The sequence below is a fragment of the Coccomyxa subellipsoidea genome (assembly GCF_000258705.1).
Source record: "Coccomyxa subellipsoidea C-169, whole genome shotgun sequence".
NCBI classification, from domain to species: Eukaryota; Viridiplantae; Chlorophyta; class Trebouxiophyceae; family Coccomyxaceae; genus Coccomyxa; species Coccomyxa subellipsoidea.
In genome coordinates this window covers 866,354-893,049 of record NW_005178023.1, presented here as the reverse complement: position 1 = coordinate 893,049, position 26,696 = coordinate 866,354, and the positions used below count along the sequence as shown (strand labels likewise).

At 50.7% G+C, this 26,696-nt stretch overlaps 7 protein-coding genes and 1 non-coding gene across 8 annotated transcripts; 3 read left to right on the top strand and 5 right to left on the bottom strand.

Annotated features, from left to right (window-relative positions):
• The first annotated feature begins 10,820 nt into the window (after window positions 1–10,820).
• COCSUDRAFT_26007 (histone H3) lies at window positions 10,821–12,180 on the top strand. The gene is made up of 3 exons (XM_005643656.1): window positions 10,821–10,996; window positions 11,284–11,588; window positions 11,694–12,180. Exons 1-2 carry the CDS (start codon window positions 10,875–10,877, stop codon window positions 11,570–11,572), a joined length of 411 nt encoding a protein of 136 aa, XP_005643713.1. The 5' UTR covers window positions 10,821–10,874; the 3' UTR covers window positions 11,573–11,588; window positions 11,694–12,180.
• A 310-nt stretch (window positions 12,181–12,490) lies between these two features.
• Window positions 12,491–15,669, bottom strand: COCSUDRAFT_59648 (hypothetical protein; the record flags this gene model as incomplete). Its single annotated transcript, XM_005643655.1, has 10 exons — window positions 12,491–12,576; window positions 12,885–13,107; window positions 13,428–13,607; window positions 13,876–13,984; window positions 14,123–14,256; window positions 14,379–14,489; window positions 14,637–14,778; window positions 14,962–15,111; window positions 15,270–15,385; window positions 15,598–15,669. The coding sequence occupies 10 exons, from the start codon at window positions 15,667–15,669 to the stop codon at window positions 12,491–12,493; spliced, it is 1,323 nt and encodes a 440-aa protein (XP_005643712.1).
• A 331-nt stretch (window positions 15,670–16,000) lies between these two features.
• COCSUDRAFT_34372 (hypothetical protein) lies at window positions 16,001–17,866 on the top strand. Its single transcript, XM_005643654.1, has 5 exons — window positions 16,001–16,396; window positions 16,608–16,705; window positions 16,850–16,919; window positions 17,023–17,179; window positions 17,782–17,866. Exons 1-5 carry the CDS (start codon window positions 16,208–16,210, stop codon window positions 17,820–17,822), a joined length of 555 nt encoding a protein of 184 aa, XP_005643711.1. The 5' UTR covers window positions 16,001–16,207; the 3' UTR covers window positions 17,823–17,866.
• Window positions 17,867–17,965: 99 nt separating this feature from the next.
• Window positions 17,966–18,696, bottom strand: COCSUDRAFT_34371 (hypothetical protein). Its single transcript, XM_005643653.1, has one exon. It carries the CDS (start codon window positions 18,384–18,386, stop codon window positions 18,171–18,173), a length of 216 nt encoding a protein of 71 aa, XP_005643710.1. The 5' UTR covers window positions 18,387–18,696; the 3' UTR covers window positions 17,966–18,170.
• A 414-nt stretch (window positions 18,697–19,110) lies between these two features.
• Window positions 19,111–22,181, bottom strand: COCSUDRAFT_44921 (SGNH hydrolase; the record flags this gene model as incomplete). The annotated part of the gene is made up of 7 exons (XM_005643652.1): window positions 19,111–19,175; window positions 19,581–19,750; window positions 20,105–20,274; window positions 20,865–20,983; window positions 21,245–21,395; window positions 21,721–21,911; window positions 22,142–22,181. 7 exons carry the CDS (start codon window positions 22,179–22,181, stop codon window positions 19,111–19,113), a joined length of 906 nt encoding a protein of 301 aa, XP_005643709.1.
• Window positions 22,182–23,108: 927 nt separating this feature from the next.
• On the bottom strand, window positions 23,109–23,181 carry COCSUDRAFT_t69. The gene has a single exon. It is a non-coding gene; the product is annotated as a tRNA-Arg (tRNA).
• A 177-nt stretch (window positions 23,182–23,358) lies between these two features.
• On the bottom strand, window positions 23,359–25,599 carry COCSUDRAFT_54759 (DTW-domain-containing protein). The gene is made up of 8 exons (XM_005643651.1): window positions 25,391–25,599; window positions 25,181–25,276; window positions 25,014–25,089; window positions 24,567–24,836; window positions 24,326–24,465; window positions 24,145–24,223; window positions 23,843–24,054; window positions 23,359–23,694 (listed from the first exon to the last, which is right to left on the bottom strand). Exons 1-7 carry the CDS (start codon window positions 25,528–25,530, stop codon window positions 23,929–23,931), a joined length of 927 nt encoding a protein of 308 aa, XP_005643708.1. The 5' UTR covers window positions 25,531–25,599; the 3' UTR covers window positions 23,359–23,694; window positions 23,843–23,928.
• A 207-nt stretch (window positions 25,600–25,806) lies between these two features.
• COCSUDRAFT_67991 (hypothetical protein) lies at window positions 25,807–26,545 on the top strand (the record flags this gene model as incomplete). Its single annotated transcript, XM_005643650.1, has 2 exons — window positions 25,807–25,824; window positions 26,297–26,545. The coding sequence occupies 2 exons, from the start codon at window positions 25,807–25,809 to the stop codon at window positions 26,543–26,545; spliced, it is 267 nt and encodes an 88-aa protein (XP_005643707.1).
• Window positions 26,546–26,696: the final 151 nt, after the last annotated feature.

Here is a 26,696-nt window from a genome sequence, read left to right as displayed (position 1 = left end):
TAGAAACACTTGACACGGATCATCAGACGCACCCCATCATCAGCTGCTTCATCATCATCAGAGCTGTCTGCCTCAGCGTAGGCGCGCAGCAGATTTTCGCCGGCCAGATCCGCCCTGTGCCAGACCTCTGGGTCGGTGCTGTCTTTGGCGGCGTTGAAGGCCATCCAGGACTCGTGCTTTGCCTTGTCCAGGTCGCTGTCGTAGGCTGGGTAGAGGGGGTTGGAGAAGATGTGCAAGTTGGGCTCCAGGCGCCCGCTGGCCAGGTACTCCTCCATGTCCTGCTCCGTCATGCCTGAGCAATATTGTCACTGGACTTCGTCATAACACCCCAAAAGCAATCATGCATGCATGCTGTCCAGGATGATGTGAGGAGAGAACGGCAGGTTGTTGTACAGGGAAGCGCATCCATGATCAACTTTTTATGCAGTGCATATGAAAGATTGTGATTTGCAAGGAGGTCCCAATTGAAAAGTTGGTGCATGCATGACAATCTATGACTGCCGGGACAGGATCTGCAATGCTTCAGATGGGTCAGTCTGAACGTGTAATCAAAGCATGTGTGCTTGGTCAGGCAAGTCAGGGATGAAGTCAGCCATTCGGGGATGCCTGGAATCTCCTCAAAGCCCTCGTCCTCTTCTGTGAATGCAGCCGCCCAAATATTCTCATGGCTGTCCTCCACAGACTCGCACACTCCTGTCCATGCATCTTCACTGCCCCAGTGCTCCCAGTCCGGTGCATAGAGATCTACAAGCGTTGCTGAAGATGTTCATAACTCAGGTATTCCTGTTGAATGCATCCCTTCCGTTCGGGGATGTTCAAGAACAGCGTGCTCATTCATTGCAGCACCTCTTCTGCATGCATGGTGCATGAAGCACACAGTGGCAATCTGCAAATGGTGTGATGCTGCTATCAGAGGAGGCTGTGACCTTGACATAATCAGTGTTTGCTGCAAATTTATAGAGAAGGCACTGATGGGATGTGTGCTTTGCAGGACTCTGAAAGCCATGTGAGGTTGGGGGTGGGGTTACCCTGAGTTTCATCTGCACTCTCTCCTGTGACGAACCGAACTGCGCACATTAATGACTGTGGAAGCTATCTGAACGGGCCATTACTCAAATGACATCAGCAGCTTCTGAGACCCTGCTGACGAACACAACGTCTTACCTTCTAGAACACCAGTGGTCTCGGAGACGATTTCTCCAGGCGGTTGACTGGGAGACTCTGACCTCGACTTCTCCTGGCAGACCCCAGATGCGGAAGGTGCCTCCTCGTGAGACCCTGAAGGAACTTGCACCATTGTTAGCGCCAGACAGCTCCTTTGCAAGGAACAGACCTCTGACTCTTGAACTTAGAAGGGACGGCAGGACAAAGCATAGAGTACCTGTGAGATTGGGTGCAACTATGGACGCATCGGTCTCAAGATTGTACTGCTCTGCAGGGAAGTTGATCACTGCTTTCCTGCGCAAGAAAACACAGCCGAGGTGTTTGCAAATCCACTTTTTTTTATCAAAGGAGCAGAATTTGCGGTGATTGCGAGTGCAGCTTTGGGCTGTGTAGGCAGGCAGGACAGGGAGTATGCATGCCTTCCGTCCTTGGCCAAGGCAGCACAGTCATAGGCTCGTGCCGCATCCTCTTCGCTCGTGAACAACCCCAACGTTTTCCTTTTCCCGTCAACCGAAATTTGTGCCTTCCATTTCCTTCCCGCTTTGTCCCAAGAAACCCCCCTGTAGGAGGACGATCCAGTGGAGAAGACCTTGGATGCTGCCTTGAAGCCTTCCAGCAGCTGCTCCAGGGAGATGGCATCCAATTCTGCCTTCTGGGCTTCTGACAGCTCAGGCAGGCCATCACAGGGCTGGCCTGCCTTGTACAGCGCCCTGTGGCAATATGGTCGTCAAGGAGATGAACTGAGTAGCATGATTTCAGACATATGATGGATCGATGTCAAGAAAAGAAGACCGAGTGTGTATACACGTATGCTTCTCTGCAGCAATAAGTTGAGGAAGGCCTGTCATACTTGCACAGGGCTGCAGCTGCCTGCTCTTCTGTTGGATGCGATCCTACCGATAACATCTTGCCTAAATGGCGTATATGTGCCTCCCAATTTCTGCCATTATTGCGGGTTCGGATTCTTGAACCATACTTCGAACCATACCATACTCGAATATTTCCATTCTTTACATTGTCCATTCGGAGACACGTGATTGGCCTCGTTGAGATGCAGATGCCGATGGAGGTGCAGAAGTGCATGTGCATGAAAGATCACAGGCTGAGGAGGGTCGCCCAGAGCACGCATGCGCACACTTGCCTAAGTAGGCCCATGAATATCAAGGGGATCATGAAGGGGAAGAGGTTCCTGTTTACAATCCCCTTGTAAATGTTCCTGGCAAGGATATTCAATCGTGTACAGGTTCAAAGCTTCCATTCTTGCAGCATGTAGAAGGGCATTCTTTTGGAAGGGTAGAAACGGGAATCGAGCACCTTAAGAATCGTTTGCCTTGCGCAAGGTGCCATGCAAAGGTATTGTCTCTCTAGATTTGTCTCCATGACATAACCAAACGTTGATCATCATCACGTGATATTCTTGCATGCGCAGTGCGTTTAATTCCGTATCCCATCCAAGAAGGTATACATGACATTATTGAAAATATTTCCTAAAAAGTGTACTCGCATTTGTCACACCCTTCCACTGGCTTCCGCGGTAGTGCTCAGAGCACTACTGCGGACCCTGTGTCTTAAAGCACTGTTGTTCCTGGTTCCGCTTGATCCGGTGTAGAAGGCAATTGCAGACTCCATCATGATGTACCCCGCGTTTGACCCCCTAGCATCTGGATCATGACCTTCAAACAATCCAGCATACTCCACCACATTGTCCCCGCCGCCATGTGCTCTCAGGTCTGCGGTCACTTCTGCCAGCCAGGGGCGCACATTCTGCCCATCGCACCAGCCATTCCGCCCGTACTGCCATGTCCCATGCTCATTTGGGATGATCCCGTGCAGAACCTGCATAGCGACATCATTTGTGATGATTGGCTTGCATGCATGGATGTATCCTGAGGGATTCCTTCAAAAATCTAGTGTTCGCACCAAGGGTGAGGTCACAATATTGCAACCTTCAAACACAACTCAAAAAAAGCATGGAAGAGCTTGAAGGCAAAAACACAACTTAAAAAGCTTGGAGAAGTGTGACAGTAGCACGCCTGGGTGGTGCAACCCCACTGTGTCCCAGCCTGAGTGAAGTTGACCCAATGCTCCCTGCCATTGATGCTGAAGCGGTGATTGGTCACACAGAACTCTGCACAATTGTTTTCATCGCTCCCGTGCCCTGCACGTTTGTGCAGATCTCACATGCCAGGGCTTCGCTGCACTTTACGTGAACAATGCATGACTAGATGCCAGGAAACCAATGAATGCTTGATAATTTCTCCATGTGATGGACAGAGAGCCATAAAGTATGTGCACACCTGTAATGACAGCCTCTAGTATTGCTCGCTGCGTGCTTTTTGGAGTTGCAAAGTGGATTGGCCTCCTCTGGTCATCGCTGTTGAAGTGGGTATCAAATGTACCCCCTTTGAACAGAGGCAGCAGCTGAAATGGACCCCCTTCTGCATCTGAAACATCTTCAACAGCTCAGTGAATTCCCCAGTACCTATTAGACCATATCGAAACCTTTTGTTTGCATCTGTGATGCAAAGCTGAGCATCATCCTCACCTGCAACGACTCTTTGCAACATGTCATCTGACTTGCTGAAGCGCAGACTCAACGACGGCTTCCAGGGCAGGGCCCAAGGAGCTGTCTGGGCCTGAAACCTGCATGCAATTCCCATATCAGCCCATCATGCTCCTCCTCTTCAGTCCTTCAAATAATCAGCAGAGCACATGCCCAGGCCATGCCCACCCCCAGGGAAATCTCAGCACAATGATGCGCTTTTCAAAGGGAACAAAAACCAGCAAGGGCATGCACCTGCACTGACGGGAGGTGAGCAGCGGCCACAGGGGCGTCGCATCAGTAAGCCAGCGGCCGACACGCCTCCTGAAGGGCGTTATCCACCTGCCCAACTCCCTGCCGCACGCGTCACTTCCCTTGAGCAACCCCTGCGCTGCCTGCTGCTGATTCTCCCGCCTCCACTGCTCGCCGCTGGGATCTGCAGCAAGCAGTCAGAACAAAATCACCAATCCATGCTAAGATGGAGAAGTTGACATTCTGTCTTGGGCGGTTGATATGTTCAGTGAATTACCTTTGGTCATTGACATCCAGGGCGTGACATCACACTTGTCGCAGTGGTCTGTGCGGCCGTCATCATCCTCGCAGCACACAAAGAGCTGCACCACGTGGTCCCACACTGGGCAGTCAGCGTCCAGGGTGCCTGCCAGGACAGACAGAGGAGTTCTCACACTCCAAAGTACAAATGCCACACAGGGCTCCACGGTACTGGTCAGGACGTCAACTATGAGCAAGGAGTGATCCCAAACGACATTGCATATCCTGTGCTTGCCTGGGCAGCCGAGGGTGAAGTCCAGCTCAAGCTTGTCGTACTCCTGCTGCTCTGCTTGTTTTGGCAGCTTCACATGTGCGACCACCCCCTGCTCGCCTTGCATGATCTGCCGACACACAGTATTGTGTCACGCCAGCCATGACTTTGTGGCTCGCCTCAGCCAGACCTTGTGCACGAGCTGCATAGTCCAGACATTTCCCATCAACAAGATGCGCTGCCCCACAGAGGGTCATGGCAAATGTGCTGCTGAGTAGCTTGGATTCTTCATCCCTTACCTGTTCCTTGAAAATAGGCACCACAAGGGCGGGCCGGCTCAGATTCATGCGCAGCTCAGCCTCATACTGCAGCCACTGTGCCGCCCACCCAATGTGCATCAGCTTGGGAAATTTCAGCCAGCCAACTTCCGCCAATTCTTGGTTATCATTTATTGCAGCAAAGTAGCCTGGCCTGTCCTCATCACCCAAGGAGACTGTGACCTCCTGTGCTGCTGCCAGTTCCTGTGCATAGCAGCAAGGTTTGATCTTACAAATAGACAGGGGCACCACTTCCTAGGAAGATCCAAGGAAGTGGTGCCCCTGTAGTGAGCACAAAAGGATATTACATGCAGGACAAGGCAGAAGTGGACTGGATCATACCATTCTGATATCCAAGGCTGCATGGTATGGGATCATGGTGGCCCAGATGTTGAGGGGCAGATCACACTCCCTCCCATCACACCCCAGCTGCTCTACATCGCTGCCAGGCTCTGCAGAGATTACCACTCCCGACGCGTTTGCAGCTTGAGCAGCGCTGCAGTGCGCAGGAATAATAGAAAAACCCTGGATATATTTTTGCTTGCCAGAGTGCATTTCAACAGGCAGAATAGGCGGAAGGTTGACAGTGACATGCCAGGGGCTTTGCTCAAAAGAGTTGGCACCTGATTATGTGTGCATGAGTACAATTTAAACTCCAACCGCTGGGATGCTCCTGGACAATGAATGCAACCTGCATAGCCAACAACGTTCAGTGGTGGACAGCACAAGGACTTCACAACCCTTATGCTGTAGTATGCAAATCTGAAGGCAGATTTATGGACACTGAGCTGGATTCTCCTTTTGGGTGAGGACTAGACAGAGGCACCTGTCCGACCAGGTTGTAAGGTCTGGGGTCGTTGCAGCCATTGCCAAACAGCACAAGGGGTGCTGACTCCTGAGGGGGTGCTGGGAGCCAGTCATAGGATGCATCCAGCCGCCCAGTTGTCAGGAGTATTTCACCTGCTTCCAGAAAGGCAGTCATATTCATTGCGGTCCACCACTCTCAAACATCAACTGCACATAGACTCAGATGGCATAAATAATCAGCCCAATCTACAAAAACAACCAGGAAAAAGGGTTTAATCCTGTTATGGCCTGGCCAGAAGTAAGTTGAGGTACAGAAACAGGGGCTTGATAGCTCGAAATAATAGCCAGTGCACACAGAGGTGAAGAGTAGAGACCAGAAATTGCTCGAGCTAGTGCCTATGTGCGGACCACTCTAGTTGGAGATAGTAGTGTGTGCATTCATGAGTTGGTGCTGCATGGCTACCTGAGACAGAAGCACTGATGGTCTTCTTGGAGGCTCGCCATCGACCCAGCAGGTAGGGGATGAAATTTGCGCCCACATCTGAGAGCCCTGAAAGGGGCAGCGAAGAGAAGTGCCAGTGGGCCAGCCTGGGCTTCCTCTCTGCATCTCCCATCCCCAGCTTGTCCATTGCCCAAAGCAGCCGCTCCTTCATCCACCCAGCATCTCCAGCTGCATCCACTGCAAAGCACACAAAATACTCCTAGGACATGCCTGAGGTCATGCAAACGAGCTGGCAGATTCTCGAATCACACTATGAGCAATATGGTCGTCCTGCATTGCTGCGTTTCCCACCCAGAATGCTTCAAGGGGGTTCGGCAAAACCCAGCATGCCCTCTCAAGAAGGTACTTGCCCCAAAGAAGGTAGCATCACTCACATCCATATGATGCGAAGAAGTAATGAATCTCTGCTGGGGCCTCCGCAACAAATTGGAGCACAGAAGCATCAGAGGTCCACATGTAGCGTAGGAAAACATCTGCGATCCCCAAAGAGACTGAGCCATCTTGATATTTGCTGGCATTCCGGGCAGTAGCATGCTCAGACCACCACTAAGCATCACCAATTTCTGTTGCTGCAACTTGTAGCCAATTCAGTATGGAAAAGCAGATCAACTAGTCATCCTGGAACAATACCTGTCGGCTCATATGCAAAGATGATGACAGGCAAAGACTCATTCAGAGTAAAAGTGCCATCCAACGTTGGAGTAATAAAACCTGCAACCATGAACACACATGTCACAGAAAATAGATCCAAGCTAGATGATTGCATTTCCCGTGGAACAGCTTGAAATATGCTCTTGCTTCGAATTTCGTGCTCTTTCTAGTACTGTGAGATGTAGGACGCAGTATGCCTTGCTCACCATATGGGATACGGTCCCCTGCGCACGCAAAATTTGAAATTTAAAAATTGTTGATTCAAATGGATGTGAAAAATCTGGTGGTAAGAACAAATTTCGCCGGATCAAGTTGATCGTGATCTAGATGTCAACAAGGTACCTGGGGCCGGTCTCCACTCCGGTGGAGTTTTTTCTCGAGCCAACACTGAAACTGAAAATGTCAGCAAGATAAAGCAAAGCATTGTCACTGCATTCCATAGACGGGATCGTAGATGCGCATTTCCAGTACCAGATGCCATGCCCTGGGCGATGTTCATATGAATCTGGTCAAGCAGGTGTACGCAGGATCTTTCGAATTCCACATTGACATTTAAGCATGTCTTGAGAGATCTGAAAGAAAATTTGTTTTACAGTCTTCATCAGATGTCCACCTCATTTACTGCTGACGTCATTCTTTCCAAAAACGGAAAAGAGCGCATTCCCAATCGCTGGCAATTTCCACAACCTAAAACGACTGTATTAAGGACAACTACAGCACACAGCATCTCTTTGCGAGATACTCTATGCTGGAAATGCTCATTGTGTGGTGGGTGATGCTGTAATCATCACGCCACATTGGACGTTTGGCAAGAGCTTATCAGGCTCTGGAGGAAATCTAAACGCCTTCAGGATGGTTCTGGGTGTGCTAGGGAATCGCTTTTGTTCCCCTTGTGATCAGTTAGTGACCTTCGGGTTCGCCCATCGACCCAGGTACTTCGGCCACTTACCTTTGTGATCATTATGTTCCACATTCTGAGATCGTACTGCTGCAGAGCTTCATTGCTGCATATTAAAATATGGAAGACTTTGCTGCTGTGGTGAGTGCTTCGATGCCCTGAACCGGGGGAACATGTTGATCAGATCCTTAATCTCTGTACATCCAGGGCAAGACAGAGCCAATTGCGCCTTTTCTGCTCAGCTGAAGGAAGATACGACGCCAATGAGAACTGGTACAGCTTTTGGTCACGCTACAAAACGACCAGGTGCGCCTGTCAAAAACTTATTGAATGAAGTAGAACTCCATTCCTTACTGTGTCTAATGCTTGCACATCAATCCGCAACAAAATGCATCAGATTTGAATGTCTCCATTATGACTGAGCAGGCCAGAAAACGCATCAGGCTGGCTGGGCAAATTTGTGAGCTTCTCTCCCAGCGGCGTGTCTGAGGACGACATACGTTTCCAGGACATTTGGCTAAGAACATTCCAGGAGCGCGACGTGGACGGCAAGTTCCGCATGAAGATGATCCGCACGGCAGACCAGTCCGTCAAGTCCTGGCCGCGCGCAGGTGACCCTTGATTGTGGACATCCCTGCCCTTATCGCTCCTCCTTTACTCACAGATTTGGGGGCAGAGTATCGCAACCCCCTCGAATTTTAGTCTGCCCAATCTAGAGGAGCAGCTGAGTAAATGGCGCGGAAGAGATATGGCCTGCCCAAATCCAATTTGAGTTGCAGTATGAGGGGCTGGGGAGCTCGAAACAACTGTACAATCACACATAACTTATGTAGATGTCTAATTAAAGACCCACAGATTCATAAATTCATAGAGAGTAGGGACTAGGGATTCTTCAAGCAAGCGGCTACGAGCGGACCACTCAAGTTCTTATGCTGGTGCCAGCAGGGCGTGAGAGGGCGGACGGCAACGATGAGACGGTGCTAGAGGGCACCAAAGAAGACTCCTGCTATCCTAATGGCTTCTGGCACCCCTATGGCCGGGGGGCCAACATGCCGCCCACCAGGGTGGTCTGCCTGGCGCCGGAAGCTGTCGCGCAGGTCACGCTGAAGCTGCCTGATGCTGATGCCATCGCTGCCGCCCAGGTATCGCCTTCAAGGCCCAGATGTCTGGTTTATGCGGCCCTTCAGTAATTGTCTCCTCACCAAGAAACAGAGTGCACAGCTGATTGACTGCTGTCTTTGCTGTGTTCTTTCTTTTTCGCCTGCCTGATCTTTGACGCTGTCTGCAGTGGTCACATTGCTCAGATGCACCATGTATGTACTTAGGGGAGAGACAATAAATTGACTTTGCAGCTGCTGTGTGTGCCCAGGCCTTTGACTTCATGGGCGGCAGTGAAATTGCTTTCATGCACAAGGGCAAACGCTCAATTCTGACAGTCACCTACAAGGGGGAGGGCGGCGGCTCAATTCTGTTCCATCAGACCAGCTGGGACCCTGTCTTCTTGCAGGACTTTGACCCAGAAGCCCCAATTGATCTACTTGGCAAGCTGCAAAGCCAGGCAAGCCATTGCCCACACTCGTTAATTAATTCTTGAAGGGAGGTTCACAACGTTTTTGAACAGCAGTCACACGTCATTCAGCACTATTTAGTCTGAACTTGTCATCTTCATATAGGTGCCAGGGCCAGTTCTAGAGCCCGATATGTCAGCATGGCTGCCCTGTGGGAATGGCAAGGGGACGTCCACTACACTGAAATTCTTGAAGGATGAGGATGCCTGGCAGCAGCTGCCACCAGAGCCAGTGACATGGAGTCCACCATCTGTGTCAACTGAGCAGGTGACTTTTGATGAGCATTTCCCTGCCATTATCAGCATGCCGTGTAGATACAATTTATTTGACAGATCCACGCATGCGTCCTGATGCACAAGGACTAAGGACTTTGCTGCGAGCAGGTGTTGTTCAGATATGCAGATGGGGCCTTTGGAGTGTATCCGAGGACCTTGACCAGCGGAGCACCGATGGTCTTTTTAGCAGGGGTCTTGCTAGATCCTAGCAAGCTGTGGGTCTATGAGGCCAGATACCATGATGATGGCTGGGTTGATACCATCACATGGCAGGTATATCAGGCAGAAGCTTGAGGCACTCTTTCTGGTCTCTGGGCAGAGTGACTGTTGCCAGTGTTCTTGTATATGAATGTACTTGTGAAGAACTGTATCTTGCATTGCTTCTATCTGTATATGTATCCCTTGCCACGCTGCGAGGGGCTTTGCTGGTCAGACACTGCCAGTGTGGGAGAGTGCTCACGTGAGGCACAATCTGTATCTGTATTGTTGGTCAATGCATTAGCAGCCCAAAGAGAAGGCTGCTGATGAAGTCAGATGCTACTGATGCTTGAGTAATTCGATTTCAATTGTTCAGCGAGTTGTCGTCGCTGAGCAGCTGCATGCTGTGTGAGGATCGAAGGACACATGCAGGTCATGACCATGATCTTGGTCATGGTCATGGTCATTGCCATTGTGGAGTCGACATGCAAATTTCCTACTGCATTGCCATGATCTTCATGGCAATACAGTAGGAATTTGCATGTTGGCTCCACCAGGTCTGCAAAATGTAACGTGACACACCGTGGCACAACGATATTGCGAGGCGCCATGGTATGGCCCCTGCCAGGCCATGCATGACATGCATTGCATGATGATGATGACTGCGCGCAGGCCAGCCGTTGCAACTGCTGACACGGCGCTGTGAGCACTCTTTGGCATTATGCATGATGCCAAAGAGTGTGCATATCGGCCCCGGGTTCCGGCTGCAGACGGACCTGTGTATGCCCTATGGCCCTCTGGGCTCTGGGTTCGCCACTCATACAGATTATTATTATTATTATTATTATGATGGCATGCACGGCCTGGCAGGGGCCATACCATGCGTGCGCGCATGCAGGACCTGGGTGCACGCACACAGGCTGAATAATACGTTGAAAGTCACCAGAGGTGAATGCGGGCCTCTAGAGACCTGGATTGCCAAAAAGTAGTGAATTTATTAGGTGCATAGCGGTCCACTGCGGAGGGCGCTTGCATGGAAGCTATTTGCCTACTTTGGCTGAGGGGGAGACCTGCTGACCTGCCCTCCTGGCTGGGGTGTAAACCTTTGACTAGGTAACCTCTCGACTGACTCTCAGATGCAAAGCTTCCATCCTCCATCCTCCTGATTGTTAGGGTTACATTCGATACAATGGCTCGCACCAAGCAGACAGCCCGCAAGTCTACTGGCGGCAAGGCCCCCCGTAAGCAGCTGGCAACAAAGGCAGCTCGCAAATCTGCCCCTGCCACAGGAGGTGTCAAGAAGCCTCACAGGTGAATTCCCTCTTTACCAAGCCCTGTCACGACTGTTGACGTGTCAATCGAACTGTTTATTCTGTGCTCAATGAAGTCAGTGTAAAGTTGACGATGATGTTTCCACTGTTCAACTTTCACCTTGGTGCTTTGTAACTCAGTCAGTGCAAAGCCAAACACCGATTTAGGTTTGTATGGAGAGGGATGTTCTTGAGACGTTCATGACTGGCAAACTGACCTCGTTGCAGAAGCCCAAGGCAGCTGACCCTGTGCCCTCTGTACCAGCATGATAGTATGCTTCCCTGCAGGTACCGCCCTGGAACCGTGGCTCTGCGTGAGATCCGCAAGTACCAGAAGAGCACGGAGCTGCTGATCCGCAAGCTGCCCTTCCAGCGCCTGGTTCGTGAGATCGCCCAGGACTTCAAGACCGACCTGCGCTTCCAGAGCAGCGCAGTGCTGGCCCTGCAGGAGGCTGCTGAGGCCTACCTGGTGGGCCTGTTCGAGGACACCAACCTGGCCGCCATCCACGCCAAGCGCGTGACCATCATGCCCAAGGACATCCAGCTGGCCCGCCGCATCCGTGGCGAGCGCGCCTAAGCTGACATAGGTTCAGGTGATTTGTGCCTTCTGTCTAGTTTTGATCACAGGATGCAATTGTACTTCAAAGATGTAGTGTGTCTTGCACTTGCTTGGGCACTCACTCATCTTGTCTTTGCAGGCACCAGTACCAGGGATCTTCGAAATCAATGTTGCGCATGGATGCGCAAGCTGCTGTTAATCGGCTGCTACTTTCTGAGATTGAAGGTTATGAGGATGCCCCGTATGTGTGACAAAGACACTGTACCTTTTGCGACAACTCATGATACATTATGACATGGAGAGGGTGCTCCTTGGGTTGACAGCCCCTTTTGACGTTGTAGATCATAGTGACAGCAATGTGACTTAGAAGCCGGCTGCGCAGTAAGAATGCATGACCTGGTGTGTTGCATCTCTTCGGCCGATTGAATCGTTCCTTTGGCCGATTTATAAATTATCACGGTTGCAAATTGTGGGAAGAGATTTCCCAGAGTGTCATATTGTCTGGTAAATTTTTGTTCATGGTCGCATGCAAGGCCTAATTGTGAGGAACGTCAGGGTGCACACGTGTTAACATTGCTGTCCTTATTTCACTCCCACTATAAACAATGTAAGAAGTCCCAACAAGCACGATTTGGAGTCTCAAAAGATCTTAGCAGGGATGCAAGCGGAGATCCGAGATGCATCATGATACACGCAAGGCAATGCGTTGACAGTGATCCTTGATCATGGTGTAGCTGGCTACCAAGTGAACAAAAAGAGGGGAAACTCAATGCTTCAGACATGCCGCGAGAAAGCATAGGTGTGTCTGCAAGATATTTGCTACTATTGCTGTTATACAAGAACAAAAGAAAGAACTCCTCATTATTGAGGCGGTATGCTCTCACTGCGACAAGCAGCACCATCACTCGACAAGAGGGAAAGCTGCAGCAGATGCTACTAGCTGAGCCACCTCATGACCAGCATGGCACCAGCCAGATTTGCCTCCTCGATTGTCTTTGTCATGTCCTCCAGTGGATTAGAACCTGCATGACAGATGCAACCTTGAGCACATCTTCCTTTCCAAAAAAGCAGTAATAGTAGGGTGTCCGCCACATGGATCCTTGCAGGCCCGCAGCCAGCACCATGTTGATGTACAATCAGCTGCCAGGTCCATGTCAGGACAACACCATGCTGCTAAAAGAGCAAACACGAACCATACTGGCCAAGCCAAAATTCCTGCTTTGATTTGCATGTAATGGAAAGGCCCGAAGTTCAGGTCAAGCTGGTGCCTTCAAGTCCAGGTTGTTACACACTGATGTACACAAAATGTTGGAAGGGCATGGTTTCTCACCAGGCATGGACTCCACGATTGCGAAGGGGCGCCCGGCGGCGGCCTCCTCGGAGTGGACGAGGCAGAAGGCGCGCACGACGTCCAGTGAGGCGCTGCGGGGGAAACGGCGCTGCCGGCGTTGGCCGTCCGGGAAGCGCACAAGCACGCCGCAGCCGGCCGCGTCACCTGCACCCGGCTCCGGCGGCAGCTGCTCCTCAGCCTCCTTTGCCACATCCGCTGCACTCTGCACAGACACGTGCACACATCATATATAGGTGGCCACGTTTTGTGTATGGCAGTATAGTAAGCAGAGAAATTGCTATGCAGAGACATTCTTTCGCGTATGGCGATGTCCTAGCAAAAATTTGTCGCAGCAATCTGCGATTGCGACTCTTGTACCCGTGGCTGCTGCAGCAAAGCTAGTTAGCGCAATCTGAGAGCGGTGCAGTTATGGTGCATCATCAGCGCATGCTTTGCATGTCAATGGGGTATATCAATACTGTGATATGAGGGCCGCTATCAAGCAATTGCTGTGACCCGATCAATGCATCAAGTAGGGCTCACCTTGGAGGGCATGGGTGCCTCTTCTGGAATATCGTCATCAGCATCCTCGGTTACAGGCTCTGCCTTGGACAGCGATGCATCTGCGCTATAGCTCGGTGCGTCCTCGGCCGGACCGCTGCCATGTGCATCCTCTGCAGACATTGCCAGAGCCATGGCCAACTCCTCATCCTCTGTCAGACCCTGCACGTCCGCCCATGCGACTTCACCATCCCTGTTGCGTGCATATGACTAACGGGAGAGGATCAATGCTTCAAGCAGCAAGTCGAAGCGCATTACCGCCCTTGCAGCATGTTCATCGTGTTGCGAGTTTGGAAGCAAGAGCTTGATGCATGTTGTGCGGACAGGACGGCAGAGACCTATTCAGTACTTTCTGGGTACCTTGGCGTCTTGGGAAGGAAGATAGGATCATCAGTATTTGTGTTCGCAATGAGTACAAGAAAGTGCTAACCTTTGGAGGGGGGCTGCTGCGCTTCTTGCGCTTGAGATGGCTGCCCAGCTGCAGGGCTGCAGGGTCGTGGATGTCATGGTCCAGGAATGGCACCAGCTCCTCTATCAGCCTGCTTGCACCAGCATTGTTTCGCCAATCGCCTTATGTGCGCACATCCTTTAATCAACACCCAGTAGAAGGGCAGAAGATACCTTGTAAGAGAAGGGTGCATCTCTAGTGAACTAAGCAGGGTGCAGTGGCAGCTCACCTTTGGGGCTCAATAGCCCCTGTCCACGCCTTTGGGGAGGCTCCAGTGACAGGGTCAATGACGAGCGTGACTGGCAATTCTGTCAGCCTGTAGAATGCTTTCACTTTGCTGCCATTCTCGCTCGCATCATTTACCTGCAGCACCACTCCAGCTGAAGCAACCCACCAAGCTCCTGCCCTCTGTGTTGCATCCCGTTTGTTTGGGGGTCAATAAGAGCAAGGCTGCGTGTATTACACAAAGAGGAACATGAGCGGACCTGCCAGAAGATGAAGCTGCCCCTGATGATGGTCTTGACTGTGTCGTCACTCCATGTATCCCGATTGAGCTGGTGACTGGCAAACTCTGAGTTGGACTGGACATTGATTAGCTGCAGGCACACATCAACCATGTGTCATGCGTCAACCATGTGCTCTGACGTTGGGCATATGCCATACTTCACACAGGGATGCAGGCACCCTAATTGCCTGATGTTGCAGCATTTCATTTGTTGTGACCCGTTGTCTCATGTGCTCACCAGCCAGCGGCTCTGCTCCAATGCGGCTGCCTTTGCCTCCTCAAGGGTGCCCTTGAACATCAAGTCATGCGGCGGCTCAAACAGCCCTGCCAGCCCAGGCTGATTGGACTTGCCACCTGCTCTGCTCTTGCTGGTTTCCGCCCTGCAGGTACCACAGAAAGCTATGAACATGGGTCAGTACCATATAGAAAAGGGGCGAGTAAAAGAGGATACATGCCTCAAGACAGATGAATGCCAATGTAGGTAGACGCATGCCTGCACCTACTTTGGAAGACCTGCGGCTTTTGGTGAGCATTGAAACTTGATGAAGGACACGTGAACTTACTTGAAATCACGAAATGCCTGGACTTCTTGCTGATGCGACTGGGATCCAGAGGCGCCGCGAGATGTGAAGGTCTCTCCATACAGCCTGTCTCTCACGGCGGGCAGTGGCGGCCGCACGTGCTCTTCCATAGGGTGAGGCATGGGTCCCCCCCTGCAGGGGGTCATGTTTCAATCAGTATGAGAAAATTGTGTGCACTCTATGAATATCGACATCCTTCAGGCACAGAACAATTCCTTATCAACCAGCACTCCTGGATGCATGTCCCAAGGAAGAAAATCTTATAATCTGCATTGATGGAAGTGTCATACCCGGTGTCCATAGGAGCGCTGGGGTGTGAGTGTGCAGCGCCACTGGCTGAGCCAGCGGCCTCACCATGTGTTGCAAAGAACAGCCCCACAGCTTGTTCCAAATCATAGTTGGTAGCCTGTACGGGCAGTCCAAAAAGAATTGGCATCCACTCTTACGTGCAATCCTTACACACGGTGGTGCATAGACAGTAAGTCCTCTGACGATGGAAGCTTCCAAAATTCAAGCCTTGTCTCAAGTTATGCAACGTGTTAAATGGCATCTCTTCTGCACTTAAAAGATCTATATCCTTGAAAAGTGTTCCTCAAGTACAAGGGCGCGGATGAGTACCTCCAGTAAGCCTTGCGCAGTGGAATGATCGGCACCCGTGATATCCGTGAAATTTGCCATCACCTCGTCCATTGCGTTGATATCTGCGACTACAAAGTCAGCAGTATTCCTACTCCTCGCGTTGATCCTTGATTACTATTTCAGCAACGAGAGTTCTAGGATGTCTTGAACATGTGTAAGCTCGAAAACCAAGTTTTTCTCAAAGAGTTCTCCCAATCTCAATGCACTTTTAGACTGGCATCACCAATGCCACATACAGCAGATTGCGATCAATTTTTCTTCTGCAAGAAATAGAAATGGCATTTTTACTCGCCAACGTAAAACCCGAATGAAAAGTTATAATTCAGGGGTTTGAGCCCAGATTTCCCGCCAGATGGAGGAGACTGGCGGATGTAGAAAGATAGAAAGCGACATCGTTTTGGATAACCGAGCTTTCATTCGTCTTGGGTTTTACCGAAGTCTGCGGTACCGAGGGTGAGGCGGCTGCATTTTGAGCAAACCACACGAAATAAGGGCTTCCTTAAATTGAGACATCTAGTGAGAATAGTGGTGTAAAGCTGATCAACGACCACACACGCGTAATCATCACAGAACGGTGAATGATTAAATCATGAGGCTTCGATACTGGGCGTTAATCAGTGCCCTGGTCGGTGCTCACTTCGCTGGATATTCACCGATCGGTGCAGCATTCGACCTGTGTGGCCAGTCCTGGGCTGCCTGGCGCTCCTCAAGGGTCCCAGCTGTTGTTGATGAAAGCTTGACAGCGGCCATCAGGAACGTTACGGGCGACTTTGAACAGGTGAATCAGCAAGGAAGCTGCTCCCCAATATTCATCAGGGCTGTCTTCCCTGTCTCTTTACAATGGCGTAAGATGCAGTAAACGGAAGCCAAGATCCCAAGAAGCCTGATCAAAACGTGTGCCTTCGGGATGGCCTGCCTGGATTGGGGAGCTGGTGAAAAAAATGTCCTTAGTTGTGGGATAGAACTGAGTAGATCTCCGTGTCCTGCAGCTGGCAGACATTGTCAAGGACTTCTTCAGACAAAGCGATGGGGTGGATCCTGAAGCAGAACAGCGCTTCAGGTACTTCCTACAGGAGAAGGCCCACAGGTATGTACATTCTTAGGCACACACAAAGCAGCAGCTCCGCCTGTACAGCCAATATGCACAAAGAAGTCTTTTGGATAGGCACACTGTCTCTTCCTATGTGCAAGCCTCACATCGCAGCATTACTTCATATCTTTCCGTCTGCAGGAATCATGCCAAGCTTGAAAGGGTGCTCGATTGGCTGCTGGCGATCTACAAGGTCGCCATCCCAATCCTGGTGAGTGCAGCTTAGATCAGTTGCCACATGGGGCTAATTACTTTCAAAAGTCCAATGTCTTCCTGTATAGGGCAATGGCCGACCTTTCTTCTGGACCCTGCAGATATTTGTGATCCTGGCGAAAGGGCCCAGCAGCAAGAATGGGGACGGTGGCAAGCACGACAGGATCAAGGCCATTCACAGCAGGAGCCCTTCCAGCGGCAGCTTGTACAAGTCAACCAAGGACAGCTTCTCAAACTCGTCCTTGTTGGACTCTTCTGCTCCGTACAGCATCAGGTCAGCTCCCCTGCAGTCCTAACCCTCATAGTTGGAATCGACGGGAGAAAGTTGTTGGTTTTGGAAGGGCAACATAAGAAGCTCTTGCACGTTGCACAAAGATGTCATAGAGAGGCAGCACATCTGCTGATATTGGAATCAGTGGAGTGATAATCAAAATGGATTGCCCCGGCTGGCAGGGGCGGTATAGTTACTGAGCATCCGTGCCTACGTAAATTTGGTCCTGCTAGGTCTGGCGAGTCCAATAAGGGGTAGGAATACGGCAGCCTTCAGCTGCAGCTTGTCTGCAGGACGCACCTTGCCTCCTGGCAGAAACCTCTTTTAAAAAGAGCAATGAGGAAGTGACTGCCCTGCACTGGTGGGTGCAGGGGCTCTTCGTCCCACAGATCACACCATGCTCTGGAGCACACCAAGCGGCAGCGCTCCACAGACCTTGCCATGCGCGCCTCCGGCTTCTGAGCTGGGCCAATAAGAGCATACCTACTTGGGAGTTGGACGCACCGGTCAGCTGGCGTACCTCCCACAAGGGACATTCTCTCTTGGTCCTCGTGTGGCTGAACTTATGCCCATCTGCCAGGGGTTCCTGGTGCTGACCTTGAGATTCAGCTTGTGGCGCTGCTTGCGTGACAATGGGCTCAATAAAAGCATCAGCAGCACACAAGGATGAACAGATGTGCGCAATGATGCTTATCTTCTTTCCAAGGAGATTAGAGCACTTAGTCTGACAGTGGCGCGCAAACATCAAGGCTGATTCAAGCTACTTATGGGCGCATGCCTCACATGCAGAATGCAGACTCCTGACCAAGACAGTGCGCCCCACATGCTCAATCTACAGTCATGGGAATGATACATCCTGCATAAGGCAAGGCAGATGTGAAGATTGCTCTCGAGACAGGTGTGGCATTTAATGGCTTTGTGTGTGCCAGAATGTACTGCGGGCAGGACCCAGTGAGATGTACACTTACAGTGTGCCATTTAGCCTGGGACAAATCTCCCCTGGGCATGCTGTTCTGCATCACCTATTCTGCTTGGTTTTGTCTTTGATGTACGGCCCCTCAGGTGCACCGCACTCAGGGGAGAATGATTGTCAGAGCAGTCCGGCTCCACTATATTATGATCGGCTGCATCCTTGGATGTACCTTCCTTTGGTTTTGAGTGTTGCTGAGAGAGCTTGACATGTATTTGTACCATCGATCGATGACAAATATTGGAACAAAGAAGCCTTTTCGTGTGTTTCTGTGCTCATTGTTCTGGATATGAGTGGCCGCAGACAGCCGTTCCTGTTTTTGTGGTTCTTGGTGCTTTACTAATACATAGACATGCATCTGGGAATTGGCAGAGCTGCCTTTTTGTCCACAGATTTCTTTTACGGAGCTATAGCCTTGGGGGTACTGGTCTGATCAGATGTGCTAGATCAACGTGTGCATTATGTCTGCACCAGATTGGACAATGCCGCGGTTTGCCATGATGTTTTTGTATTGTAAAGATCATGCATGCAGCCAGTTGCAACCTCACCAGCAAACTGACAATTGCATCACAATGGCGCTTTAAAGCTTCACCCCCACGTCCATGCATGCGTGTATCAATATATTGTCAAGATTCCAATATTAAATGGATTTCAGGTTTCTCTTGTTTACAGGTCTGCAAAATAGCTCAGTGGGTAACCAGGCCAGGCTGGCTGCAATCTTCTTCCGGCGCAAATGCATTCAAGCATACATTCACGCCTTCCTTGCAAAAATGTACACATGATTTATTATTGAACCAATTAAGTTCTTGACGCAGTCAGGAGCAGCACATTTTTTGCTAATCAGTATACCAATATCAACAACAAGTTCTCAACTCCAACAGTTCAACACATATTACACAGGCTGTCGCTTGAGAAATTGTTCCTTTTCTCTGTCTTTGCCGTGCTGCTTCATCTTTGGTGCGCGCGGATGTCCTCTATGGCCGGCAGAAGGCACTGCGCAAGTGCATCCATGCCTGCAAGCAGCAGGCAAATTAATAATCAACATGCCTTGCTCTCTGACCCCAGCAGCATTTGACAAGGCGCCATGGGCAGTGTCAGTGACACTGACGTGTGTTTGCACAGACATGCATGGAAACTTCACAGTAAGAGACAAGCAGCCACAGCTATATTCTGAAAGATGCCGCATGATAAGCAGGCTCATGGTCTGCCCCTCTAACTCTGCTGAGGTGCAGGTAACTAAATGTCTCTCAACCAGTTTGGCCCATGCCTTGCTGACCAATGGGTGTTGCTGGCGCTCCAGTTCTGCGCCAGGCTGTCTTGTCTGTTGCATCTCTTTCTTGATGGCATGCCACTGATATACGGCTCATCCAGATATTACGCTACAGTGGTCTGAAATCTGCAGAGTTGGGAGCGCAAACCTGCTGCATTTGGCTGGACACCGTCGGGCAGCAGCTCATCGTCGAGGCGTGACTCATCCTCGGCCAGGAAGTGCGCGCCACAGTCTACAAAGCGCACATGCTTGCGCGAAGAGTGCGACTCCGCGAACGACGCCAAGTACGCGTTGATCTTGGCCACCGCCGCCGAGAACCTGCGCGCGATCAGTCACTGCCACATCAGCATAGAAAGCAGCGCTACACACAGTTGCACATGGTCCTCGCATCAAGGAAAGTGCTATTCTGTGACAATAATAGAGCTGTCCGGTGATCAAAAACAAAATAACCAGCAAGCCTGTGCCTGACGTCGAGGAATTTCCCTCTCGGCTCTGAACACTTGCACCTTGAGCCACCTTGTTCAAGCTTGGTAAGTATGAAATCACCGCAGAAGCGTCAGTCCTCATGCTCCCGGCAGTACAATGAGGGCAGCAGCTTCGTTGTACCATAGTGGTCATTGCGCAGAACAACTGTGATTGTGAGAGGAGTGCACTTTGTATGGCGAGACTCACTTGCTGGGCAGGGCGAAGGCGGCAGGGTCAGGGTGCAGCGTGACATCTCCCCTGGGCAGCAGCCCCAGAATCAACACCGTGGTCCCCGGCAGCGCTTGAGACAGGTAATCCGCGATGCGCGCCGCCCTTACCGCCGTTGTGTTCGCCGCGCTGTTTATGTGCTCGTCACCCTGCAAATGGTGGGTATTATGATTTTGATTATGATGATTATTATTATTATTATTATTATCATTATTATTATTGTTATTATTATTCTTATTATTATTATTACACGCTTTCCTGCCAAAAGGCGAGGTACGTCCTGCCGACAAGCTGCACTTAAAGGCTGCCACAATCCTACCCCTCGTTGGACTCGCCAGATCCAAGCAAGACCCAATCAACCGTGGGCACTGTGCTCAGTATTTATACCGCCCCCCGCCAGCCGGGGCATGGTGGGTATACAAGATTAAATACCTGGTTGATCCCTCTGGAGCGTGCAATCCATGAGCAGCAAGCTCGGATGCACATATTGAGACCTGTGCTTCTGCGCCTCGAGGCATGGTTGCCCAAAAGATTGCAGGGCTGTTGCCATTGGTTTCAGAAAGACAGAGCCGGGGAGAATGCGAGAAAAGTATCTGCTCTGAGTTGCCAGCCAGATAGTGACCATAAGTGGCGCTACCAGAACACACAGCGTAGCATTGTAATGGAGGTGAAAGGTGAAGTATCATGCTCAGAAAGCGCACGATCTCCTCTCATGTGTGAGATGTTGAGGTGGAAGTACCTGGAATGAGGCATAGGTGAGGTCACTGAAGCCGATGTGCAGCACCACTGCACCAGCCTGCAGCCCTGGCACCACCTCCCCGTTCTGCAGCCTCCACATCATGTTAGCCGTGGTGTCCCCTGCCACACCATTCTTTTCTTCAGCAGCCCATGGAGATCTCATGCCTGGGATGCTGCTCTCTGTGAAAACTAGCAACCTAGTATGGTTGAACGCCTCTCTATGTCACATTGCATATACCTACATGGCAAGTCAGCCCTTCCTCTATGCTTGGTGCCTGCCCTGAGAGGTCAATGCATCTCCATGGCAGAAGCATTACTTACGTAGAGTGCCTCGAGAGCTATTTGGCCAAGCTAGGAGAGAAGAACAATGGGCAGCAGTACCTGCTATGCCGAGAGCTGCTGCGCGGTACTTGAGCCCAAACTGGTTGTGGAAGATGTCTGCGCAGCCCTGAGCCCGCAGTGATGGCTCCCCCAGGAACGTACCCCTCCAAGCCTCCACCAGCGTGTCCCCATACATCAACACATCCAGCCCCTGGAGGCCAGTAGCCAATTGTTCCTTTCAAAGTCTTCTCCTCATCAGTGACAGGCGACTGATACAGTGTGCCAAAGGACAGCGCAGTCACACGGCCTCTGCACCAGCGCCTGTGCTGCCCCTTGGAAAGCGAGGAGACCCCAGAAGAGGTACAGATTGCGCGGCATCGGCACAGCATAAACCCATTACACTGCAGACAGTATTAGCATGTACAGGAAGGTGCTCCTTCTGCACCCTTGCCACCGCATGAAGTCTTTCAGAAGGGACATTAGACATCCTTGGCCGAGATCTGCATGATCAGGAAGGGGAAGGCGTAGCTGCCCACCTGGCCGGCACTGGCCTGGGCTATTTTGTCTATGTAGGACATGTGCAGGGCTGCCCAGCCAGGCACGTCCTGGCGCGACTGGGGCCACGGCGGCTGCATGATGCGGCCGTGGCCGAACTGCGCGTTCCCGTTTGCCAGCAGCAGCACAAACATCATTCCCATCGCAAGAAGGAACATGAGCCCGTACTCGCCTGTTGGAAGACGCATAAAGGTCAGAGCAACACACGGCAGAAGACAGGGCACAAAAATATCTCATGGTCTGGCATCCTAGAGAAAATTGCACGGCGCAAGTAGTTTCCTCAGAAAGGCAGCCAAACCACTTATGTTGGCGCGCGATTAAGGCCCTGGTAACGCTTTCCTTCTCAGCAGGAACGTGAAGATATACTGTGATTCGATGATGAGGCGCAAGGCAGAGACATACCCGCCCTCTGCCACAGGTTCCCAAGCTCCCCTTGGCCCATGCCTGCCCTTTTGCTATCGTCCGGCGGGATGCCGGCGCTGCTTGAGAAGGCTTTTGCCCATGTCTTTGTTCCTTGGCTATCTCCAGATGTCACTGTGACCGTGCCCCACACAATGTGTCAGAGCCTGTCTGAGTTGGATTGCCCTGGGACGCTTTAAGAAAAGTGAGGCAGAACCCGATCTTGTGTGAAATTACCTCTAGGTGTGAGGAGAGGAGCCAGCATTTGCCAGCGTTCTCGATGATCGCGGTTCCTTCCTGAAAAGGCGATTTGCTGAGGACAGGCAAGGCTCGGTTTCAGCAGCTCCTTCCTTGTCTCACGAATTTGTACAGGAATGGATCTCGTCAGATCGCTTGACTCATGAATATCTGCAAGTCAAGGCTTCTACTCGTGCCCCTTTTAATGAACCTTCAGCTGCCCATCACCCAAAACGTGTGCACATATTATACTGCAGACAAAGAAAGAACTATCACCGCAAAATCAGATTGATCCAGCCCACGTTGGATTAATCAAAGGCATCTATGGGAGCGTTCTACATTTAGATCTCAGGCCAACCTTTGCAAGGCTTTTAGTGCCTGTGACACAGAGAGAGCACGAAGCAGAGATGCCTAATCTTATGTTGGAACTGCACTTGCTGCTACACCAGATTTTATGATTTTGACAGCTGTTCTGGTGATCTGGATTACAAGTGGAAGGAGTATGAGATAGCGGTCTGTCCCGAGAGTCCGCCAAGATTCAGATCTGGGCGGGACCGAGGGGGTCAAACATCTATTCATTCAACCATGCAAGACTTCCCTTCAGCAAATCCAGACCCAAGACATGGTGCTAGGCCAAAATATAAAGAGGATGCCCGATATCTCTACCTTGGGCAAAAAAAATGTAAGCTGGGGCACTTCACAGGAAAAGATAAGAAGAAAAATTGGAAAATAAAGTCGACGCCGAGACTCGAACTCGGAATCTTTTGCTTCGGAGGCAAACGCGGTATCCATTTCGCCACGCCGACAGCGGATGTCAAATTCCATTTTTTATACGTTATTATAGGGTATCTGACGGGCGCGGTTCCCATTCACCACAACCCTGGCCGACTGATTGACATTTTCACTTTTGCAGACATTTTAGATCTCCATAGTCTGGACAGATCTGAGAGTTCGGACGTATCAACAGCATCACAACCGTTTGGGGCCCCAGTTGATCCATTAAACTGTCCGAAACAGTGCGAGAGGCCATCATGGTATGATAGTGCCTCATGATCAAGATATTGGGAATTCACAACAGCAAAATGAAAGACTAGCGGTTGGCTCACTTCTAAGCTTGACTTCAGGATATCTCATGCGTGGAAGCACAGCAACTGCAATACGTATACCTGCCTCTCCAACTAGGCATGCCTATAGTAAAGGACAGCTATGGAAGTGACACATGCTACATGTACACTGACACTGCTGGCAGCATGACCAACCCGTGCATACACTGAAGGAGCGCTGCTCCTAGCAGCCCCCATCCCTCTCATGATCATGCCCTGCAGCGTATTGGTTTCAGCATGAGCATGGAGCTACAGGACAAGTTGAGATTTTCTTGGAACATAGGTTTATAATCAAAATTACTGCCATTAATCATACGAAGCATGACCTTCATTCAACTTGTAAATTGACAGCGCACCGCATCACCTGTAGTGTGAGGAGTTTTCTTAAGTTACAGGCGCCCCAACATCCTGACAGCTTGGAGCAACATCATAGCAGATTCCCTTCATCCTTCAAGGAAATAGAGGACTCTTGACTATAAGGGCCTCTGGCAACTTGAAGCCAAAATTCCGCTTGCTTATGGACCGACTCTCATTGCCACATTCGATACGAGCGCGCGTGGCTGGATCAAATGCAGCCTGTGAACACAAAAGGTGATTCAAATGTCTGCTCTTGCCCACCATGAATGCAGATCTCACAATTAGACAGCTGATGTCTGGGGTAGTCACCTGCAGAGCAGTCATCTGACGCAAAGGGGCCACTAATGTATCCTGCACATCGTCACTACACTCCAATATCCCTAGCGCCCTGCCGCACCCAGACGGATGAGTCGTCATTTTCTATAGCCCCATGCAAATCAACTTTTTATACCAAAATATCTATACGGCAACCAGGAGGATGCAACCAGACCTTGCGACTGCTTCAGCAGTTGTCATGCAGCCCAAAGCTGGCTCTCGTTTGAGTGCAGTGTCCCAGTTAGCCAGCGGGATGCTGTTCAGAGGTAGGTGGACAGCAATGGGCTTGAAAGCTTCCAATGAGGGCATCAGCATCTGCACGCCCAGCACACCACGCTGTTGAGCACATGTGCAATACTGTTACGGCAGCAGATCCATCAACACACACTGACGGAGCCCAAACAAAGACTGAATACCTTGTACATCTCCTTGCCTTGTCTCCATGTGCCATCTATGGCTATGAGCAGGTACTTCCAGGGCACATGCGGACAGCTTTGTCGCTCTGTATCGTCCTCTGCCACTGCTGTCATCTCCCTCAAGTGCTCTGAGGAAGCGTGCGCTTGGCTGTGCAACTGCACCATGTCAGCGAGATCTCTGGCTTCTGGGCCCGGAAATAAAACATAGATCGGGGCTCCCATCTGCTGCGCTGTGTACAGTGCAGCTTTAAGATCATGATCCCTCTCCACCTATACAGATCACATGAGATTCAATAAGATCCTGATCAACAAAAGGCATAGCTTCAGATGGAACCGGCGCTCAGGCACCTGGCATCTGTGGGGTGAAATTATGAATGCAATCTTTCCCATCATGGTGCTTGATATAGTGTTGCATTTACACCTCCATGCTGACAGTGAGCTGCGCACCGAAAACTTGCGGCCTCGAAGCAAGGTGCACTCCTGCAAGCAGAGTTCTAAGAGAGGAACTGTTGCCATGCGCTTCCTGCGTTGCATCCAGAGTTCTTCAATAAGGTAGGCAATAGGTTAGGTACCCAGTCATGAGAAGATTTTGATTAACTTGCTTCAGGGATTACCTGAGCTCCAAGGGATGCTGCAGTACCACCAGCTTGCCATGCAACTCCACAGGCACTTCTGGCAATACGCTGCAGAGACAGACCGTCCGTGGCCGCCTGGACGCCAGGGATACATCTCATGTGAGCTCCGATTGTTTGCTACAGGCTGGCACTCTCATGGGAGGGCAGGACAAAAATGCTTTGGCGTGCAGAACAACAAGCCCTGCTTACCTGCATCGTGGGCAGTCTCGGTAATCTAGAGTTTCTTGCAAGTTTTCATCCATTTGGCAGATGTCAGGAAGACCCTCGAAACCAAGACCATCACTGCTGTTTGGCGATGATCCTTCCCAAACCACTCTATGTTGTACCATTTTTGTCTTCTCTACTTGAAAAATAATCCTGTAAATTATATTTTATGCACAATCAAGATAAAGATTTTGAGTCTATTCAGAAATAGGTAATCGATTTTGACCTGTGACTGCTGTGTGGACAGGAAAAAGTCTTGTGGACACAATTGTACTACACCTTCAATCTTATCTTGGCATCAATTTATTTCCGCGATCATATATTTGTTTTAAGACGATCCCATTATTAATTTGGCGAGCAATGGCGTGCAGATCTCTCGCTAGGAGAGCTGTGCTCGCGGCATGTCAAGTGAGTCAGAGGTTTGCTGTTTGTGCTGAATCGGCATCAGCAGGGGCATGTACCAGTACTAGAAGCATTCCAAGATCATTATTCTCGTCGATTCAAGGGCCAAATGTTGGTGAGCCTTCTCATGCCACTGTTTTTCCTAGGACCAGTTGCTGTTGTGTCTGGCTCATTCTGTTTGATCTCTCGTTGCATCCAAGGCTTTTCTGCGCATTTTAACTTGATCCTCCCTTGAGAAAATTTTAGTGCATTGCACATGTGAGAATTCGTGATCTGTAGGACCATCAGCCAGTGTCCCTCGCACCATGCTGCAGCGGCAGTTTGCATGAGAAGCAAAGCTGGATCGTCCTCCACCTGACATGGTGTGATTCTAGGTCATGCAGCCCACAATATCACTGGTGCACCTGTACCAACAATTCTCCATGCACTCATTTGGTACACAAACATAATCTCCACAAGCATTGAATGTGTGCTGTGGGACACTGGCAGGTCATAGTGGAGTACAATCCGGCAGATGTGGATCGGTTCATTGAAATTGCTGACGCAATTGAAGAGAGGTATCCGAGCCTCATGGTGGATGGCCAGGAAATTGAGGGGGACACAGCAGACGGGGACCTGACATTCGAGGTCAAGGCGCAAGATGGGCATTCCCTCTTTTCTGCCAGGCAGACAAAGAGGTTCCCAGACAGCGCAGAGATCCTAGATGCCATTGCGGCCGCTGGGGTGTCAGAGTCATAGAGTGCAGCATTCCGGCCTCATGCATATTGATCTGTGGCAGCGATGTTGCATTCTGGGGAAGTTCGAGAGCTGTAAATTGGTGTGGACTGTATCAATGGCACGCATGCAGCTGGTGGCTGTGGAGGTCTGATATGACGCCTGAGCTCAAATG